The 22,331-nt window shown below is 47.3% G+C and overlaps 1 protein-coding gene across 3 annotated transcripts in view; it reads left to right on the top strand.

Annotated features, from left to right (window-relative positions):
* PRPF38B (pre-mRNA processing factor 38B) overlaps positions 1–22,331 on the top strand; it is a 108,978-nt gene that overhangs the window by 27,273 nt on the left and 59,374 nt on the right. For all 3 annotated transcript variants that reach the window (XM_063940165.1, XM_063940166.1, XM_063940167.1), the window contains exons 2-3: positions 19,629–19,697; positions 21,286–21,437. In XM_063940165.1, coding sequence (XP_063796235.1) covers positions 19,629–19,697; positions 21,286–21,437 — 221 coding nt within the window. The remainder of the gene's footprint in view (positions 1–19,628; positions 19,698–21,285; positions 21,438–22,331) is intronic.

Below are 22,331 nucleotides of genomic sequence, written 5' to 3'. Positions count from 1 at the left end.
CACAAGTTGTACGGTGTGATTGGTGTGGCTGGTATGAGTCTTACCCGGGATTCAAAATCCTTCCTTATTGTGTACGCTCGTCCGGGCACAGTATCCTAACTGAGGCTTGGAGGAGGGTCATAGGGGGAGGAGCCAGTGCACACCAGGTAGTCCTAAAGCTTTTTACTTTTGTGCCCAGTCTCCTGCGGAGCCGCTATTCCCCATGGTCCTTTCGGAGTCCCCAGCATCCACTACGGACTATGAGAAATAGAATTATCGGTAAGTAAATTCTTATTTTCTGTTCCCAATGCCTCCTTAAGATCCCCTGGTATATGCCCACAAAAACGTGCTCTTGCCCAGAAAATGCAAGTTCACACCGATACCGACTCTGATACTTGAGACGGTGATGGGGATATACGGGAGGGAAGGGGGTGCAGCTCATGGTTGAGGCCATTAGGTCTCGTTTTACACATTGCTGACAAAGTACCTGAGCAGGTCAAGGAGGCTTACTTTACAGACAGTAAGATAGCCTCCCTTACCTTCCCTTCGTCTAAAGAATTAAACGCATTATTTGAGAAATCCTGGGAAAATCCGGAGGAAAAATTCCAAATCCCAAAAAGGGTTCTCACTGGTTTTCCTTTACTTGAAGAGGATAGGAAAAAGTAGGACCCCCCCCTACAGTAGACGCTTCTAGATTGTCTAAAAAGGTGGTTTTACCTGTCCCTGGGTCTACTGCTTTGAAAGAGCCGACAGACCGCAAGATTGAGACTACGCTCAAATCCATATACACTGCTTCAGGCATGGCGCTAAGGCCCACTGTCACTTGTGAATTGATTTCTAAAGCCATAGTAAAGTGGTCAGGCACATTACTAGAGGATTTAGATACTATGGATAGAAGTGACATTGAAATGTTTTTACGTCGCATACAGGATTCTGCAGGTTTCATGGTGGAGGCCATGAAGGACCTTGGTTATCTGAATGTACAGACGTCTTCCATGGCTGTCTCGGCACGCAGGGGACTCTGGCTGCACCAATAATCTGCAGACGTGGAATCTAAGAAGAGTTTGGAGAACCTACCCTTCACAGGTCAGGCTCTATTTGGGGATGCCTTAGATGCGTGGGTCTCCACGGCAACTGCTGGTAAGTCAACCTTTCTTCCCTCTGCTGCAACCACAGACTAAGAAGTCATATTCTACATCTGCGATGCAGTCCTTTCGGACTGCTAAAGCAAAAAAGTCCAAAACCCCACCCACTTTCTTTAGAGTTGGCCGGGGGAAATCCCGAAAACCTACACCCGCAGGTTCCCAGGAGCAGAAACTTGGTTCTGCTTCCTCAAAATCCTCGGCATGAAGGTGGACCCCCCCAGCCTGGAGTTCGGGCAAGTGGGAGCAAGACTAAGAAATTTCAGTCAGGTCTGGGCATCCTCTTGCCTGGATCCTTGGGTACTGGAAATTGTTACCCAGGGGTACAGACTGGAGTTTCAAGAACTCCCGCCTCACAGATTCTTCAAATCGGGCTTGCCAGCTTTGCTGACAGAAAGTGCTATCCTACAGGAAGCCATTCAAAAATTGCTGAGGACAAATGTCATTGTTCTGGTTCCACCTCACCTACACCACAAGGGTTATTACTCAAACCTGTTTGTGGTACCGAAACCGGATGGTTCGGTAAGACCAATATTAAACCTAAAGTTATTGAACCCCTACCTGAGGGAATTCAAGATGGAGTCTCTGAGAGTGGTGATCTCAGGTCTGGAGGAAGGGGAATTCATGGTATCCCTGGATATCAAGGATGCGTGCCTTCACATCCCGATCTGGCCACCGAATCAGGGTTATCTCAGATTTGTGCTACTGGACTGTCACTATCAATTCCAGGTGCTGCCGTTTGGCCTCTCCACGGCACCAAGGTGATGGCGGAGATGATGCTACTCCTCCACACGCAGGATGTGAACATAATTCCTTATGTGGACGACCTACTGATAAAAGCGTCTTCAAGGGAGAAGCTGTTACAGAGCAATGCTCTCACGACTCAACTACTCCAGGATCATGGATATATCCTGAACCTTCCAAAGTCGCATATAAGGGGTAATTCCAAGTTGATCGCAGCAGGAAATTTTTTATCAGTTGGGCAAAACCATGTGCACTGCAGGGGGGGGCAAATATAGCATGTGCAGAGAGAGATAGATTTGGGTGTGGTGTGTTCAATCTGCAATCTAAATTGCAGTGTAAAAATAAAGCAGCCAGTATTTACCCTGCACAGAAACAAAATAACCCACCCAAATCTAACTCTCTGCAAATGTTATATCTGCCCCCCCTGCAGTGCACATGGTTTTGCCCAACTGCTAAAAAAATTTCCTGCTGGAATCAACATGGAATTACCCCCATAGAGCCGACAAGGAGACTGTCCTTCCTGGGGATGATCCTCAACACTGAAGTACAGTGGGTGTTTCTGCTGGAGGAAAAAGCATTGGTGAAACAAACAATGGTTTGGGATGTCCTGAAGCCAGCCTGGGTATCGGTTCATCAGCTCATTCGCCTTCTGGGGAAGATGGTGGTCTCCTACGAGGCTCTACAGTACGGAAGATTCAATGCACGGTCTTTCCAACTGGATCTCCTGGACAAATGGTTGGGGTCTCATCTTCACATGCACCAGAGGATACGTCTGTCACTGAAAGCCAGACTATTGCTCCTCTGGTGGCTGCAAACTTCTCACCTACTAGAGGGCCACAGGTTCTGGATTCAGAATTGGATCCTCCTAACCACGGATGCAAATCTTAGAGGTTGGGAAGCAGTCACCCAGGGGGAAAACTTCCAAGTAAGGTGGTAAAGTTTGGAGTCCATCCTTCCGATGAACATTCTGGAACTAAGGGTCGTGTGCAACGGTCTTCTACAAGCGCCACATCTTCTAAAAGATCAGGCCATTCAAGTTCAGTCGGACAATGTAATGACAGTGGCCTACATAAACCGACAAGGCGGAACGAAGAGCAGAGCTGCAATGTCGGAGGTAACAAGAATCATCCTCTGGGCGGAAAAGCACGCCGTGCCGCTGTCGGCAATCTTGATTCCAGGAGTGGCCAACTGGGAAGTGGACTTCCCCAGCAGACACGATCTCCATCCGGGTGAGTGGGACCTCCACCCTAAGTGTTCGCAGAGGTGACAAGTTTTTGGGGCGTACCTCAAATAGACATGATGGCCTTACACCTCAGCAAGAAGCTTCGGAGGTATTGTTCCAGGTCGAGGGATCCACAGGCAGTGGCGGTGGACGCCCTGGTAACTCGTGGGTGTTCAATTCAGTGTATGTGTTCCCTCCACTTCCACTCATCCCAAGAATTCTCAAACTAATAACGAGAACAAGAGTTCAGGCGATCCTCATTGCTCCAGACTGGCCAAGAAGAGCTTGGTACGCGGCTCTTCTAGAGTTACTGCTGGAAGATCTGAGGCCTCTTCCTCTTCGTGAGGACCTTCTGCAACAGGGGCCGTTCGCTTATCAAGACTTACCGCGGCTACATTTGATGGCATGGAGGTTGAACGCCAGATCTTAGCTCGGAAGGGCATTCCGAACAAAGTTATTCCTACCCTGATACAGGCTAGAAAGGGAGTAACGTCAAAACATTACCATCAGATTTGGAAAAAGTACGTGTCTTGGTGCAAATCCAAGATGTTTCCTCCGGTGGAGTTTCAATTTGGACGGTTTCTCTTCCTGCAAGCAGGGGTGGATGTGGGCCTGGGCACCATAAAAGTCCAGATTTCAGCTTTGTCCATTCTCTTCCAGAAATTAATTGGCTGCCCTCCCTGAGGTTCAGACCTTTTTGAAAGGGGTTCTGTACATCCAACATCCCTTTGTGCCTTTAACGGCACCATGGGACCTTAACGTGGTACTGCAGTTTCTGCAATCAGATTTGTTCGAGCCTTTGCAGGAGGTTGAGGTTAAGTTTCTTTCTTGGAAGACTGTCACACTATTGGCATCTGCTAGACGTGTGTCGGAATTGGGAGCATTGTCCTACAAGAGCCCCTACTTGATTTTCCATGAAGATAGAGCTGAGCTCAGGGCGTGTCAGCAATTTCTTCCGAAGGTTGTGTTGGCTTTTCATATCAATCAATCAATCAATCAACCAACCTATTGTGGGGCCAGTGGCTACTGACTCCTCAATTACTTCAGTCTTTGGATGTTGTGAGGGCTTTGAAGATTTATGTGAAGCGAACTTCTCTTCACAGAAAGTCTGACGCTCTGTCCTTTTATGATCCCAACAAGGTTGGGTGGCCTGCTTCTAAGCAGACAATTTCTTGCTGGATCAGGTTTACTATCCAGCATGCTTATTCTACGGCAGGCTTGCCGTATCCTAAATCCGTTAAGGCCCACTCTACTCGTAAAGTGGGTTCTTCCTGGGCAGCTGCCCAGGGTCTCTCGGCTTTACAGCTTTGCCAAGCAGCATCTTGGTCAGCTTGGTACATCCCCATGGTACTAATGTGGACCCCAGCATCCACTAGGACGTAAGGAAAAAATAGGATTTTAATTACCTACCGGTAAATCCTTTTCTCGTAGTCCATAGAGGATGCTGGACGCTCGCCCAGCGCTTTGTTCTCCTGCAGTTGTTACTTGATTAAGTACTGTTCAGCTGTTGCTGACTTGTTCAAGCTTGTTAGCTTGGTTTGCCTTGTTATGTGTGAGCTGGTGTGAATCTCGCCACTATCTGTATTTCCTTCTCTCGAAGTTGTCCGTCTCCTCGGGCACAGTTTCTAGTCTGGTAGGAGGGGCATAGAGGGAGGAGCCAGCGCACACTATCAAATTCTTAGTGCCCATGGCTCCCAAAGGACCCATCTATACCCCATGGTACTAATGTGGACCCCAGCATCCTCTATGGACTACGAGAAAAGGATTTACCGGTAGGTAATTAAAATCCTATTATATCTATCACTGTATACTGTACCCTGGGGACTAGATGCATCTGGGTCCATATATTTACCCAGTCACAGTATTTACCTATTACGTGTATTCTACTGTGTACTCTGTCACATAATACCGGATATATTTGCAGGTGCTGTGTACTGGGTACTCAGTCCTCAGTTACATGCTAATGGATTTATTTGCAGGTATTGTACTCTGTCTGGCTTCATCGTACTAAACCGCTTTCTGTTGCATTTGTGTATAATGTTTAACATGTAGGGCAGTAAATCTGGGGATGCTCCTGCATGCTTGCGCAACAGATTTACCTAGTGTCCACGCTAGGCTGTGTTTGCAGGGCGCCGCGCCTGTGTTTTTTTTTTTTCTTAAGGGCATAATCCGCCCTGCCCTTTCTGCGGCACCCTGCTAGAACAGCCGCCCGCTTCCTGCCCTCCCAGCGTGTAAAGATGCCGTGCGCATGTGCGCGGCATCCATTCACGCTGTGAGAGAGCTTGGGGGAAGCCCAGCACCTCCGTAGGTGCTGGGCACACCCCCAACAGTGACGCCGCCCCGTTTTATCTATTTTATCTAAAATGATCACGCCCTCTATTTTGCGTGGCCACGCCCTTTTTTGGCGCACGCAGCTTGTGCCCCCACAGTCCGGCGCCCTGCCCAAATCCTAGTGTGAACACTACCTGAGGGGCAAGTTTTGTGTGATGGTCTGTGTACTATGTCTTGTACATCTCCCAGTCAATCCGCAGCTCCTGTAATCAGGAGCCAACCTGAGCTACGTTCTCAAACCTACTTGGTTCTCTAGTTGAATGCTTTATGCCCCCTATGGGACCACCTGTAACAATACAGTCTGATGGCACCCACAGTTACTCTGCTTTGGGCAGGAAAATTTTGCCTCACAGATTGTAGCGTATGACTCATTTCCTGGTCAGGCAAAACCCTATTCCAGGTCACTCTCATATCTCTGGTCATCTGATCGGGCTGCTTCCTCCTCCCTATCCAATCATCTCTGATATTTTATCTGAAGACAAGATCATGCTGTCCTGTCAGTCCCTATATTAGGTGTTCCTGACAAGGATTTTCCATTGCTAAATGATAACCCTGCCCTTGTGGCTACTGGGATTCCCCTACTGTAGTTAAGCAAACTGATATGTTAACGCATCAGAGGGTAATTAAAACTGTTATCACAATCTGACCATTAAGTGTACATCAGACAAGACTCCTGGTCTAATCCAGGGAAGACATTCTCCCTGTCTACAATGGGCATTAGCGCGATATCCTCCCCCTGTAGAGTTATATAACGAGTAGGTTATTCACTGCTAGTGAACTTGTCACCCATCGGATGTCCCCCACTCTGCTTCTCAACACTGTCCCCTCACTGTAGGAACAGACAGGTAAGAGTGTGCAGGGATGCCTGAAGTCTATTACTCCCTTACAGGTGTTGTACATAGACCACGATTGCGTCCTCTTGGGGCTGCAAAATAGATTGATGACTGGATTAGGCATTAGAGGAAGAGCTGCCCAAGGATATATCTGACATTGCCAGACATTCCCTGTCTCACAATACCATCGCCACCTTTTTCTTCACCAGGAGGCATCCCCTGAGACAGGTGTGTTGGCTGTTAAGGCGTTGAATACGTCTGTCCTGGCTCGCCGTATTCTGTGGTTAAGGTCGTGAAAGTCCTTGGAGGTATTTCCCTTTTACTGGGGACATCTTATTTGGGGAAGACCTAATTAAAAATGGGGTCTCAATCGGCGGCTACTATGACTGCCTTTCTCCCAAATGCTACTCCTTCTGCACAAAAGGCAAAATGTACCACTTTTCTCTGCTTTCGGCCTTAAGGTAAAGCGATGGTCAGGCATACCCGAGATTGTCTCGTGCTCCCAACAACCACTAAGCCCAAGAGCTAACGTTCCTGGGCTGCTCTTCAGCCTGCTTCTCATGACAAGCCTGCTGCATGAAGGGACAGGGATCCCAGGGTGGGAGGCCGACTAATACCAGGTTCATCCAGGTCTGGTTAATGACCACTTCAGACGCATGGGTGCGAGAAATTGTTTCTTCAGGGTACGAAGTCTCTACTCAGAGATGTCCCCCTCGCCAGTTCTGCACATTCATTATGCCTTCGGATCCATTGAAGGCGCAAGCTCTACTGATGGTTGTGCGTTCCCTCCTGGATACAGGAGTGGTAGTGCCGGTACCTCTGTCCCAGAGAGGCCAAGGATATTACTCGACCCTGTGTCTAGTCCCGAAACTTGATGGGTCTATTCCCAACCTCAAATCCCTGAACAAGTTTGTGAGTGTCCATGTTTCGTATGGAAACACTGCGCTCAATTGTACTGGCCATGGACCCGGAGACTACATGGTATCCCTTGTTATACAAGATACTTACCTGCATATGCCTATTGCCATATCGCATCGGCAATATCTGCGGTTTGCTATTGGCAACCTTCACTATCAATTCCAGGCTCTACCGTTTGTACTGGCCACGGCCCCTTGAGCCTTCACCAATGTTATGGCCATCATGACGGCTCATCTCCGTCGCCAGGGAGTCAGGTTCCTGCCGTATCTGGATGACTTGCTGATTCTGGCAAACTCCCACGATGTCCTCCTCAGTCATCTACAACTGACTGTAAATTTTACTACAAGCCCACGGGTGGCTCATCAACTGGAAGAAGTCCTCGCTGGTCCCTGCTCGGAGCATGGTGCACCTGGGGGCACTACCGGACATACGCAGTCAACGGCTGTTTCTGTCTCCAGAGAAGGTCCTGAAACGTCAGGACAGGATTAGATACTTCCTTTCTTGCCCAAGAGTGTCTGTACACTCGGTGATGGCCTTGTGGTGTTAATAGAATGTAAAGGTATGCCACAGTAAAGCCATCCAGCTCAGCCAGTCCAGAGGCACCACACTCCACTTCTCCATTACCCCAGTCTGGGTCTATGATTAACATTCTTTACATTCTATTAACACTTATCGCTTACTACTTTCTTTAACACTATTTCTCCATTTTAATTAAATCTAATTTTTGTATCACTTTCTTTGTATCTTTGGCTTCCTAACACTAATTTATTAACACTATAGTTTCTCTATCGTCCTAGTGGATGCTGGGGTTCCTGAAAGGACCATGGGGAATAGCGGCTCCGCAGGAGACAGGGCACAAAAAGTAAAGCTTTACGATCAGGTGGTGTGTACTGGCTCCTCCCCCTATGACCCTCCTCCAAGCCTCAGTTAGATTTTTGTGCCCGGCCGAGAAGGGTGCAATCTAGGTGGCTCTCCTAAAGAGCTGCTTAGAAAAGTTTAGCTTAGGTTTTTTATTTTACAGTGAGTCCTGCTGGCAACAGGATCACTGCAACGAGGGACTTAGGGGAGAAGAAGTGAACTCGCCTGCGTGCAGGATGGATTGGCTTCTTGGCTACTGGACATTAGCTCCAGAGGGACGATCACAGGTACAGCCTGGATGGTCACCGGAGCCTCGCCGCCGGCCCCCTTGCAGATGCTGAAACGAGAAGAGGTCCAGAATCGGCGGCAGAAGACTCCTCAGTCTTCTTAAGGTAGCGCACGGCACTGCAGCTGTGCGCCATTTTCCTCTCAGCACACTTCACACGGCAGTCACTGAGGGTGCAGGGCGCTGGGAGGGGGGCGCCCTGGGAGGCAAATGAAAACCTTTTTTGGCTAAAAATACCTCACATATAGCCTCCGGGGGCTATATGGAGATATTTAACCCCTGCCAGAATCCACTAAAGAGCGGGAGACGAGCCCGCCGAAAAAGGGGCGGGGCCTATCTCCTCAGCACACAGCGCCATTTTCCTCACACAGCTCCGCTGGTCAGGAAGGCTCCCAGGCTCTCCCCTGCACTGCACTACAGAAACAGGGTAAAACAAGAGAGGGGGGGCAAAATTGTGGCAAAACTATATTATTAAAGCAGCTATACAGGGAGCACTTATTATAAGGCTATCCCTGTCATATATAGCGCTTTTGGTGTGTGCTGGCAAACTCTCCCTCTGTCTCCCCAAAGGGCTAGTGGGGTCCTGTCTTCGTTAAGAGCATTCCCTGTGTGTCTGCTGTGTCGGTACGTGTGTGTCGACATGTATGAGGACGATATTAGTGTGGAGGCGGAGCAATTGCCAAATATGGGGATGTCCCCTCCTAGGGGGTCGACACCAGAATGGATGCCTTTATTTATGGAATTACGGGATAGTGTCAACACGCTAAAGCAGTCGTTTGACGACATGAGACGGCCGGACAATCAATTAGTGCCTGTCCAGGCGCCTCAAACACCGTCAGGGGCTGTAAAACGCCCTTTGCCTCAGTCGGTCGACACAGACCCAGACACAGGCACTGATTCCAGTGGCGACGGTGACGAATCAACCGTATTTTCTAGTAGGGCCACACGTTATATGATTTTGGCAATGAAGGAGGCGTTACATATTGCTGATACTACAGGTACCACAAAACAGGGTATCATGTGGGGTGTGAAAAAACTACCTATAGTTTTTCCTGAATCAGATGAATTAAATGAGGTGTGTGATGAAGCGTGGGTTGCCCCCGATAAAAAAATGCTAATTTCAAAGAAGTTATTGGCTTTATACCCTTTCCCGCCAGAGGTTAGGGCGCGCTGGGAAACACCTCCTAGGGTGGACAAGGCGCTCACACGCTTATCAAAACAAGTGGCGTTACCCTCTCCTGAGACGGCTGCACTTAAAGATCCAGCAGATAGGAGGATGGAAAATATCCAAAAAAGTATATACACACATACAGGTGTTATACTACGACCAGCTATAGCGACAGCCTGGATGTGCAGTGCTGGGGTAGCTTGGTCAGAGTCCCTGATTGAAAATATTGATACCCTGGATAGGGACAATGTTTTACTGTCTTTAGAGCAAATAAAGGATGCATTTCTTTATATGCGTGATGCACAGAGGGATATCTGCACACTGGCATCACGGGTAAGTGCTATGTCCATTTCGGCCAGAAGAAGTTTATGGACGCGACAGTGGTCAGGCGATGCGGACTCAAAACGGCATATGGAAGTTTTGCCGTATAAAGGGGAGAAGTTATTTGGTGTCGGTCTATCGGATTTGGTGGCCACGGCTACAGCCGGGAAATCCACCTTTTTACCTCAAGTCACTCCCCAACAGAAAAAGACACCGACTTTTCAACCGCAGCCCTTTCGTTCCTTTAAAAACAAGAGAGCAAAGGGATATTCATATCTGCCACGAGGCAGAGGAAGGGGGAAGAGACAGCAACAGGCAGCTCCTTCCCAGGAACAGAAGCCCTCCCCCGCTTCTACAAAAGCCTCAGCATGACGCTGGGGCTTCTCAAGCGGACTCGGGGGCGGTGGGGGGTCGTCTCAAGAATTTCAGCGCGCAGTGGGCTCACTCGCAGGTAGATCCCTGGATCCTGCAGATAATATCTCAGGGGTACAGGTTGGAACTAGAGACGGATCCACCTCGCCGTTTCCTGAAGTCTGCTTTACCAACGTCCCCCTCCGACAGGGTGACGGTCTTGGAAGCCATTCACAAGCTGTACTCTCAGCAGGTGATAGTCAAGGTACCCCTTTTACAACAAGGAAAGGGGTATTATTCCACTCTATTTGTGGTACCGAAGCCGGATGGCTCGGTAAGACCTATTCTAAATCTGAAATCCTTGAACCTGTACATAAAGAAGTTCAAGTTCAAGATGGAGTCACTCAGAGCAGTGATAGCGAACCTGGAAGAAGGGGACTTTATGGTATCCTTGGACATCAAGGATGCGTATCTCCACGTTCCAATTTACCCCTCACACCAGGGGTACCTCAGGTTCGTCGTACAGAACTGTCACTATCAGTTTCAGACGCTGCCGTTCGGATTGTCCACGGCACCTCGGGTCTTTACCAAGGTAATGGCCGAGATGATGATTCTTCTTCGAAGAAAAGGCGTATTAATTATCCCATACTTGGACGATCTCCTAATAAGGGCAAGGTCCAGAGAACAGCTAGAGATGGGATTAGCACTGTCTCAAGAAGTGCTAAAACAGTACGGGTGGATTCTGAATATTCCAAAATCCCAGTTAATTCCGACAACACGTCTGCTGTTCCTAGGGATGATTCTGGACACGGTTCAGAAAAAGGTTTTTCTCCCGGAGGAAAAAGCCAAGGAGTTATCCGAGCTTGTCGGGAACCTCCTAAAACCAGGAAAGGTGTCTGTACATCAATGCACAAGAGTCCTGGGAAAAATGGTGGCTTCTTACGAAGCAATTCCATTCGGCAGATTCCACGCAAGAATTTTCCAGAGGGATCTGTTGGACAAATGGTCAGGGTCGCATCTTCAGATGCACCAGCGGATAACCCTGTCTCCAAGGACAAGGGTATCTCTTCTGTGGTGGTTGCAGAGTGCTCATCTATTAGAGGGCCGCAGATTCGGCATACAGGATTGGATCCTGGTGACCACGGACGCCAGCCTGAGAGGCTGGGGAGCAGTCACACAAGGAAGAAACTTCCAGGGCGTGTGGTCGAGCCTGGAAACGTCTCTTCACATAAACATTCTGGAACTAAGAGCAATCTACAATGCTCTAAGCCAGGCAGAACCTCTGCTTCAAGGAAAACCGGTGTTGATCCAGTCGGACAACATCACGGCAGTCGCCCATGTGAACAGACAGGGCGGCACAAGAAGCAGGAGTGCAATGGCAGAAGCTGCAAGGATTCTTCGCTGGGCAGAGAATCATGTGATAGCACTGTCAGCAGTGTTCATCCCGGGAGTGGACAACTGGGAAGCAGACTTCCTCAGCAGACACGACCTTCACCCGGGAGAGTGGGGACTTCATCCAGAAGTTTTCCACATGCTGGTAACCCGTTGGGAAAGACCAATGGTGGACATGATGGCGTCTCGCCTCAACAAAAAACTGGACAGGTATTGCGCCAGGTCAAGAGATCCGCAGGCAATAGCTGTGGACGCGCTGGTAACGCCTTGGGTGTACCAGTCGGTGTATGTGTTTCCTCCTCTGCCTCTCATACCAAAAGTATTGAGAATTATACGGCAAAGAGGCGTAAGAACGATACTAGTGGTTCCGGATTGGCCAAGAAGGACTTGGTACCCGGAACTTCAAGAGATGATCACGGAAGATCCGTGGCCTCTACCTCTGAGAAGGGACTTGCTTCAGCAGGGTCCCTGTCTGTTTCAAGACTTACCGCGGCTGCGTTTGACGGCATGGCGGTTGAACGCCGGATCCTAAAGGAAAAAGGCATGCCGGAAGAAGTCATTCCTACTTTGATTAAAGCAAGGAAGGAAGTAACCGCGCAACATTATCACCGCATTTGGCGAAAATATGTTGCGTGGTGCGAGGATCGGAGTGCTCCGACGGAGGAATTTCAACTGGGTCGATTCCTACATTTCCTGCAATCAGGATTGTCTATGGGTCTCAAATTGGGATCTATTAAGGTTCAAATTTCGGCCCTGTCGATTTTCTTCCAAAAAGAATTGGCTTCAGTTCCTGAAGTCCAGACTTTTGTTAAGGGAGTGCTGCATATACAGCCCCCTGTGGTGCCTCCAGTGGCACCGTGGGATCTCAATGTTGTTTTGGACTTTCTCAAATCTCATTGGTTTGAACCACTAAAAACTGTGGATTTGAAATATCTCACATGGAAAGTGACCATGCTACTAGCCCTGGCTTCGGCCAGGAGAGTGTCAGAACTGGCAGCTTTATCTTTCAAAAGCCCATATCTGATTTTCCATTCGGACAGGGCAGAACTGCGGACTCGTCCGCATTTTCTCCCTAAGGTGGTGTCAGCATTTCATCTGAACCAACCTATTGTAGTGCCTGCGGCTACAAGCGACTTGGAGGACTCCAAGTTGTTGGACGTTGTCAGAGCTTTAAAAATATACATTTCAAGGACAGCTGGAGTCAGGAAATCTGACTCGCTGTTTATACTATATGCTCCCAACAAGTTGGGCGCTCCTGCGTCTAAGCAGACTATTGCTCGCTGGATTTGTAGTACGATTCAGCTTGCACATTCTGTGGCAGGCCTGCCACAGCCAAAATCGGTAAAAGCCCACTCCACAAGGAAGGTGGGTTCTTCTTGGGCGGCTGCCCGAGGGGTCTCGGCATTACAACTCTGCCGAGCGGCTACGTGGTCGGGGGAGAACACGTTTGTAAAATTCTACAAATTTGATACCCTGGCTAAGGAGGACCTGGAGTTCTCTCATTCGGTGCTGCAGAGTCATCCGCACTCTCCCGCCCGTTTGGGAGCTTTGGTATAATCCCCATGGTCCTTTCAGGAACCCCAGCATCCACTAGGACGATAGAGAAAATAAGAATTTACTTACCGATAATTCTATTTCTCGGAGTCCGTAGTGGATGCTGGGCGCCCATCCCAAGTGCGGATTATCTGCATTACTTGTACATAGTTACAAAAATCGGGTTATTATTGTTGTGAGCCATCTTTTCAGAGGCTCCGCTGTTATCATACTGTTAACTGGGTTTAGATCACAGGTTGTACGGTGTGATTGGTGTGGCTGGTATGAGTCTTACCCGGGATTCATAAATCCTTCCTTATTGTGTACGCTCGTCCGGGCACAGTACCTAACTGAGGCTTGGAGGAGGGTCATGGGGGGAGGAGCCAGTACACACCACCTGATCGTAAAGCTTTACTTTTTGTGCCCTGTCTCCTGCGGAGCCGCTATTCCCCATGGTCCTTTCAGGAACCCCAGCATCCACTACGGACTCCGAGAAATAGAATTATCGGTAAGTAAATTCTTATTTTTTTCACTGGTATGCTGCCCTGGGCTTTCTGGCTTATGCTGATTTTTTTTGTTTGGGGTGCCACACCCTGCACCTAGATATAGCGCTAGGGATCCCAAATATACAGAGAGGCCTTGATGTGGCTTTGGGGCTTATGCATACATTTGCCCAAATATATGTAACCGCGATCTCTGAATTCTAATGTGTGGGATTTAAATCTGGTTACTGTTATCATTCAGAGTGCTGGGGGAAATAAAATGCCTTTTTTCTTAGAAATACCCCTCCCTTTCAAGCACCTGAATGCTATCACTAAGCTAATTGAGCATCTGCCACTATATATGTCTTCGGATCAAGAGCCAGGGATCCTCAAGCAGAGTTCATGGACGCTATGGCACTTCCATGGAACTTTTGGCTGCCCTACGTGTTTCCTCCAGTGTCACTCCTGCCCAGGGTACTACGGAAGTTCAAACAAGGAGGAATACTACTTATAGTCACTCCAGCATGGCCCAGATGGCATTGGTTCTCAGACCTGCAGGGTCTATCGTTAGAGCGTCCTCTTCTACTTCCTCAACGCCCAGACCACCTCGTTCAGGACCCTTGCGTCTTTCCAGACCTGGCCAGACTGGCTTTGCCGGCATGGCTCTTGAAGCTTTACTCCTGAGGGCTAAAGGATTCTCTGAGACGGTCATCCATACTATGCTGAATGCCCGCAAACCGGCATCTGCGCTGATTTATTATAGGGTCTAGAATTCTTACTTCCTGTGATGCTAAGAATTACGATGCTTACAAATTCAGTGCTTCCAGACTTCTGGCTTTTTTTTTTTTTTTTTGCAACAAGGCCTGGATTTAGGATTTTGTCTGGCCTCCCTCAAGGTTCACCTATCTGCCTTGTCGGTGTGGTTTCAGATAAAAATTACGTCTATACCTGGCGTTCATACATTCACTCGGGGCGTGCTGCGGATTCAGCCTCCCTATGTCCCTCCTGTGGCTCCATGGGATTTGTGTGGTCCTGAATGCCCTGCAAGAGTCTCCATTTGATCCTCTTGAGTCAATGGATCTTAAATGGCTCACAGCCAAGGTCCTGTTTCTGCTGGCTATTGCCTCTGCTAGAAGGATGTCTGACTTTGGCGCTTTGTCCTATCGTCCACCCTTTTTGATATTTCATCGTGACCGAGCAGTTCTTAGAACTCGCCCTGGTTATTTACCTAAGGTGGTGTCATCTTTTCACCTTAATCAAGAGATTGTGGTTCCAGCCTTCATCTCTTCTGAATTGTCCTCCAAAGAACGGTCTTTGGATGTGGTACAGGCTTTCCTTTTTAATATATGTGGAGAGGACTGCCTCTATCAGGAGGTCAGACAGATACCCTTTTTGTACTGTTTGGTTTCCACAAAGTGGCAGGCCCGCGAAAAAGCAAACCTTGGCCAGATGGATTAGAATGTAGATTGCACAAGCTTATGCATAGGCTGGACTCCCAGCTCCTGCTGCTATTAAAGCCCATTCTACTCTGTCGGACCCTCTTGGGTGGCCCATCGCGGCGTGTCTGCAAAACAATTGTGCAAGGCGGCTACGTGGTCCTTGTGATCATCCTTGTATGGCCTGCACCAGGGTCATACACTAGTAGTCACCCTAAGCTATACAGGTCAGTAACCCAGGAAATGTGTATTCTTAAATGTAGTCCAGTGACCATAGGACCTGTGTACAGAGTTGACACAAATCCCTACCCCAACTTGCACGAAAACTACAATCAGCTTAAGAGGCTGTGACATCACAAATGACTCCAAGGGGTTAACAGTTTACTCATTTTATGGTGTGTCCCCCAAAATCAGCATAATTACCTGTCCTTTATTCTAACAGGGCTCTTTCTAGACTTGGTGACTCCAAAGCCACAGGGGGTCCCCTGGTGTACCTGGACACTTTTTTTTTTTTAAATATTAGGATTGAAAATCCCACCAATCGGGACACCCTGCCGCATCGCCAGGTGAGCAAAGCATCATGGGAGTTTAGGAGGTTTCAAAAGAGCCCGCAGAGAGCTTGGAGAGGCATTCTGACTAGAGGTCGAGGCTGTTGCCAGGAGTCGAGAGATCCTGTCAGCCCGTTTGTGTGGAGACCTGGCTATGCGGAGAGGGCCCAGTATAAGCGGCTAAACGTTTGCTCCATCGGGAGCTGTCCCAGGTGTGGGGCTGGTGTGCCAGCTGGAGCTGGGTGACTAGTCAGCATGCCCTACCTCTGCAGGGTAGAGTACCATCAGGCCAAAAGCGGCCGGGATCAGCAAGACAGACATCATCGCCCCTTCCAGGAACCAGTATCCGCCAGGAGTCTCCAAATGCAAGTATTCCCTGAGGTGGCTAGTGACTGTGTAGGGGCAGGAGTTGTTTTTGTGTGGTTCTTTCTCTTATATAATCTTAACTGTAATTGCTAATGCTAACTATAAATGTATAAAGTGTGGTTATGGTTTTTCCTGTATAATTAGAGTGTATGAAAATCTACATTTTGTACCTTGCTATTGTGTACTTACTGTGTGATCTCAGAACTCGGTAGTGACCCCGAGGTGCTGTGCAGAACTGTAAACGCTGCCTTTCTCAAGGCGGAGATGGGCGAGAATAATGCAGTGAACACGTTCATTAGGTTCTATGCCTTTGATACTTCTACCTCCCAGGATGCTTCCTTTGGACGCCGGGTTCTCAAACCCGCTAAGGTGCGTTCCCTCCCTTGAGGAACTGCTTTAGAACATCCCCGATGTATTCTCTGTGGAACACAGTGTACCCTGCTGCAGAAAAGGAGATTTATGGTAGACTTACCATGGTTAAATCTTTCTGCGATGTACGCTGGGTTCCAAAGGGCACCCACCCTGATGCACTTAGCTTCTTTGGGTTTGTTTGACATTAGCCGCTAGTCCCGTCTCCTGTCGTGAGAACATGGTTCTATGTGACTAACATCTGACTTCTCTTTTAACTGCTTCTGCATTGGACTGGTTAACAAAACTGAGCTCACAGTGCCTGGAGGCGGGGATATAGAGGAGTCCCCGTAATGCATTTTGGGACAGCCTAAAGCTTTAGCCTGTTGGTGTGTCTGGATCAAGATCCATCTCTACACCCCGATGTATTCCCTGTGGAACCCAGTGTACCTTGCAGAAAGAGATTTAACCATGGTAAGTACCATAAATATCGTTTTTTCTTTCTGTTATAAGTAAACGTTATTAGATGCTCTTCTACTGGATAATACAAATTAAAAATACTTGGCTGTTGCATTTTCTCACTGCCATATTGTAAGGCACATTTTCTTCTCGAACACGTTGTGATCATCTTGTGGTGGGAGGAACAAGATCTGTACATTTGTTGAAAGTTGTAGAACAAACACCTGCTAAAGATGTTATGTCATTATTCAGTCCAGAGTTGCTCAACCTCTCTGCACATATCCACATTTAGATGACTAATCAGGTAGTAATTGGATGGTGATCTATAAATATATTTTTCTTTCCTTTACCACTTAACTGTTTTTTTTTTTTTTCTCTCCTCCCTCCCAACCCCCCCCCCCCCCCCCCCCCCCCCCTGCCAAAAAAACAGCTCCGAAATTGTCGGGGGGGGGGGGGGGTGCGGGGGGTTTATGGGTGAATTAGGTGAAGCCCGTTAATTTAACCCTATCCAAAATGATTTTAGTAAAAAACAAAACAAAACTTTCGAATATTATATATTTTTTTTTGTGTGCGCAAGCATCGATCGGAAACATCGCGATAATTGCAGCTTTCATTTTGAAAGCAGGAATAGCCTCCAGGTATACAGGGGGGGTCTGGGGTGGCTTGGGGGGGTTAATTTACACTCCCCAGCGGCTGCTATTGACTGCAGCCGCTGGAGGGGGGGGGGATCCTGCCGCAGTGATCGGCAGCATGGCAGTCAGTGGGGGAGAGTGCAGGGTGGCAGAGGGCAGAAGACTTATTTATTTTTCTTTTGTTGGTCTTTTTCATCTTAAAGGTAACACATTCGGGTGCTTATTAAAGTATCTTTGAGGCATATTCAAGAAAAACACCAGTTTTCGGTGTACCAACAAATATTAAGGGGAGGAAATAAATTGTTTTTATCACCGTCTAATGCGCCCAATGGCAACAATTCAGTTCTGCCGTTCAGGCGCCCAGCAGCCACGGAGGTCACATATTTTTTTCTTGCAGCCTACTGAGGTGAGAGAAAAAAAGTGTGCAAACTAAAGCAGAACTTTAGACGGGTCTAGGCGGCTAAAGTTGGTCTGTTTGGGCGCGATATGCATGTGCACCCAAACAACAATTGAATTGTGACAATTGTTTGTTGGCGTGTAAACAATCAGGTTTAGACAGAAAAATTGGGTTCCCATAACAATTGCATTTTCCCCAGGGCATTTGCTGGGATTGATTTGCAGGTGAACAGGTTCATGGGGGAATTCAGTTATCGCCTGATCTCCCGTTTAAAGTGACAGGATATCGCAGGGGCGATATTCAATTTGTGCCAGTTATCGTACCCATTAGTGTGTGGTTTAGCCACATAACGTAGCTTAACCCGATTAAACTAATGGGCGCGTCACTTTTTACACATTTCTGTTCGCCACTACCGGGTGGAGTGAGCTGAATTACCGGTGCCAGCAGCTGATCATATAACAGGAGCAACAATTGAATTGCTCTGGGCACCATCTAGTGGCTGCCAGTGCGTAATTGCCCCCCACAGTGAGCAGACTAAAGGAACGGTGTTATATACACACACAGGGAGGAATTCAGTTTTCTTCCTGTGGCTGGAAACTAGATGGCGCACAACCAAGCAATTCAATTGTTGCTCTGTTTGGGCGTGGGGAGACTCATTTCAGCTTGCAGCCCGCCATGCTGGCTAACTGAAATATGCAGAAAGTGACCCGTTTGGGTCACCACGCTGTGGGCAAGGTGGCTTGCTGCACTCACCACAGGTTATAGTCTCCCTCTATGGGTGTTGTGGACACCAACAGAGGGAGAAATAGCCTGTGTCGCCGGGATTCCGGCATCGGCATGGACAGCCTGGATCCCGACTAGCGGTATTTTAACAGCTTCCATGAATAACCACTAATTTGCACCCTTAATTGGGAATACTATAGTTGCAAGGATTATACAGTACAGAGATTGAGAGGCATCTCTTTATGCAGTCTTCCTACCACTATCTTGTACCATGTTATCTTATGGGCAGGTAGTCTCTGCCGCTAATCAGAATGTCCTAGAGAGTATTCCAATAGCTTTTTGACTGAATCCAACCTGACCAGGTGATGCACATTATCACACCCATTAAGTAACTCACCAATCGATTGCACCTTACCGTGACTAATGCCTGGGATTTTGTTGCTGTAAACTATCTTCCTGGTTAAGTGCCGTGCACAAGGCTATTTATTTCTGCTCGCCGTTCAGAAAGGTGGGAGCAGAAATGCCCACCATATGCCACTGGCCGGAGTCCACTCATTAAGCTTAACTTGTTTCAGACATAGCTATGTCTTTTTCCTCATAAGCATGTGTCTTCTGAGGAAGGACATATCTATGTCTGAAACGCATTAAGCTGTGTGTGTGAGCTCCGGCCAGCGACGTATGGTGGTGATGAGCACATATTCCGGGTTTGTATCACCGCAGTCTTAATCCATATGGACACTGGGCAGGCGACTCTGTGTACCCCATCAAAGCCGGACTGCTGCACAAAGTATTACATACTTGTATTTTCTGTCATATTGTGAGTGCATTTGTATTCTAAAAACACCTTTTATCCAACGTTCTCCGGAAGCCATGAAATGTAGACACAATCATTGCGTGCACGCACAGTTGATTCAAGAACTTGCACTTGCTACACAGCCCAACTTCCAACACCCAAAGTAATAGTGTATGATTGTCTGATTTATTTTACTGTCTGTTTCAAATATTTTGTTGTAATGGCCTTACAGTATTTCATAATGTCTGTGTATAATTGCTCTAGTCTTTATAAATCTACTTTTGATTCACTCATAGTAAAGGATTTGTACAGTGAGTAATTTGTTTTTAAAATTGGGACATTATAAGCTATATTTTATATTTTCAGGTAACACATGTTGAACCCTGGGAGAAAGGTAGCCGAAAAACTGCTGGACAAACAGGGATGTGCGGGGGGGTAAGTACAAGTACGTGCCTCCACATTTTTGGGGTTTTAATTAACTCCAAGGTAGATGACAAACAAGGTTTCTCGAGTTGAGATACTAGGTATCTTTATTAGGTTGTTATATGTTGTAGTGTGTAATAACGCTGTCTGAAAACGGGGGATAAAATGAAAAAACTGTCCATTTCAATTACCTGCGGGGCGGCTGAGTTGGTATTGCAACAGCGTGGAAACACGGGGGTAATTCAGATCTGATCGCTGCTGTGCGTTTTCCGATCAGATCTGAACTGCGTATGCACCGTAATGCGCAGGTGCAATGGACCGCAGCAATGGGGCTTGCCGGTCAGCGACGAGATGCCCGGGCGTTCTCAAGGTGATTGACAGGAGGAGGTCATTTGTGGGTGGCAACTGACCAGGGAGTTGCCACCCAGGGAGTGTCCAGACAAACGCAGGCGTGTCAAAGCATTTGAAGGGAGGGTGTCTGACGTTGGCTCCGGCCCTGACCAGCAAGAAGCAATCGCAGTGGCTGAGCAGACACTTCACAAAATCAGTTTGTGCAGCTCTGCTACACATCCGAACGCACACTTGATCAGCCTAATTCACCCTCCCCCTGTAGGCGCGACTATCTGATCGCAGAGCAGTAAAAAACACAGCCCAGTGATCAGGTCTGAATTACCCCCACGGTCAATGGACTGGAGTATTTTTGCCCTGCGAGGCTGCATTTGCTCTGCAAGCAGATTTGCTGCTAATTGACTCAACCCATATGTGTACAGTCACTTGTGTGCAATAATACCTTTGCTCATTTTTTGTAATGAATATTATGATAAAAGTAAAGGCATCACATGGAACATGGCCAAATGTTGAACTTAATTTTTTAGAAATTTGGATTGAGAAGGGAAATTTAAAAAAAAAAAAATAAAAAAAATAAAATAAAAAAAAAATATATATATATATATATATATATATATATATATATATATATATACGCACACACACACAATAACGCTACAGTGGGCAGAATAAGATGCCATAAATGACAGTGGTTATCCGTTCTGCTGTGACACGTGTAAGTAACTGTGCCTGTTTTCCCTTTTTTATATAAATATAAAATATAAAAAAAAAATACATTTGCTCGGTACACAGATCAGTTTAATTCTCAGTTTATCGTATATTGCAAACCTGAAATGTCTTCTCACAAGTGTATAAAATATCTGGTCATAATGGAAATGGTACATTTTGATAAATAAGGATAATCCCCTAAATATGGCCTTTTAACAGTGAAGACGCTTTGTTGTACTTGGAGCAGGTGTTGGATTGTCTCAACTACTTTCATATTTAGGCACTGGTTGGCTGACAGATTTCATCAGCTTAATAGGCTCTTGAATGTTTTGCGTGACGCACAAGTCTTCAGGTAGGCAGTGCCCATAGCTGTGTTCCTTTGCCATGATATATGAATTGCAGAGAGTAACCCTGGTTACCATGCAACACTATTTAGAGGCACCTGCTGGGAACACAATGGTGCTACATCTGCCAAGTGATCAGGATTTCTTTTGTGAAAGTTATAACTTAATAATAATCCGTAATAATATAATATTCTTGACAGGTACGGGGTGTTGGAACAGGCGGTATTGTTTCCACTGCATTCTGTCTGCTCTATAAGCTGTTTACATTGAAATTGACAAGAAAGCAAGTGATGGGTCTCATCACGCACACAGATTCTCCATACATCAGAGCACTTGGTTTCATGTACATTAGGTAAGTCATTTTTATCGCCATAAAATGTATAACCAGAATGCTACAAAAGGGCCATCTGTTATCCAGTTCTCATGGCATGTATTTTGTACAGTAGTCATGTAGACTTGGATGATTGTGCTGCCATATGTGTACTTGGACAACGATATCAGTGTTCATGCAGGTTGTTAACAGTTTGGTGATTTGGAGCTGTTGCCAAGGACAGTTTTTCATTCTGTACGCTGATTGTCCTTCAGACATTCAAGCTGAAAGATGGCATGCTAGGTCTGATAATAACAAGACTTATGATAATTAGTTTGCTAAATTCTAAAACAAATTACTTTTTTCTTTTTTCCATAATCAAACCAAAGTTAATCCTACAGCTTAAATGGGATGGAGGACTAAAAGCTGAGAAAGCAGTAGTTTGCATTACTGTGGCATCCTTGGCTTTGCACCGGGGTGTGACTTGCCATATGCCAGCGAGCCGTACCTTGGCTTTGCTCCTGGGTATAACTTGCCAGAGAGCCGTACCTTTGCTTTGCTCCTGGGTATGACTTGCCATATGCCAGAGAGCTGTACCTTGGCTTTGCTCCTGGGTGTGACTTGCCATATGCCAGAGAGCTGTACCTTGGCTTTGCTCCTGGGTGTGACTTGACATATGCCAGAGAGCTGTACCTTGGCTTTGCTCCTGGGTGTGACTTGCCATATGCCAGAGAGCTGTACCTTGGCTTTGCTCCTGGGTGTGACTTGCCATATGCCAGAGAGCTGTACCTTGGCTTTGCTCCTGGGTGTGACTTGACATATGCCAGAGAGCTGTACCTTGGCTTTGCTCCTGGGTGTGACTTGACATATGCCAGAGAGCTGTACCTTGGCTTTGCTCCTGGGTGTGACTTGACATATGCCAGAGAGCCGTACCTT

The sequence above is a fragment of the Pseudophryne corroboree genome, chromosome 9 (assembly GCF_028390025.1).
Source record: "Pseudophryne corroboree isolate aPseCor3 chromosome 9, aPseCor3.hap2, whole genome shotgun sequence".
NCBI classification, from domain to species: Eukaryota; Metazoa; Chordata; class Amphibia; order Anura; family Myobatrachidae; genus Pseudophryne; species Pseudophryne corroboree.
This window is presented reverse-complemented; position numbering and strand designations above follow the sequence as displayed.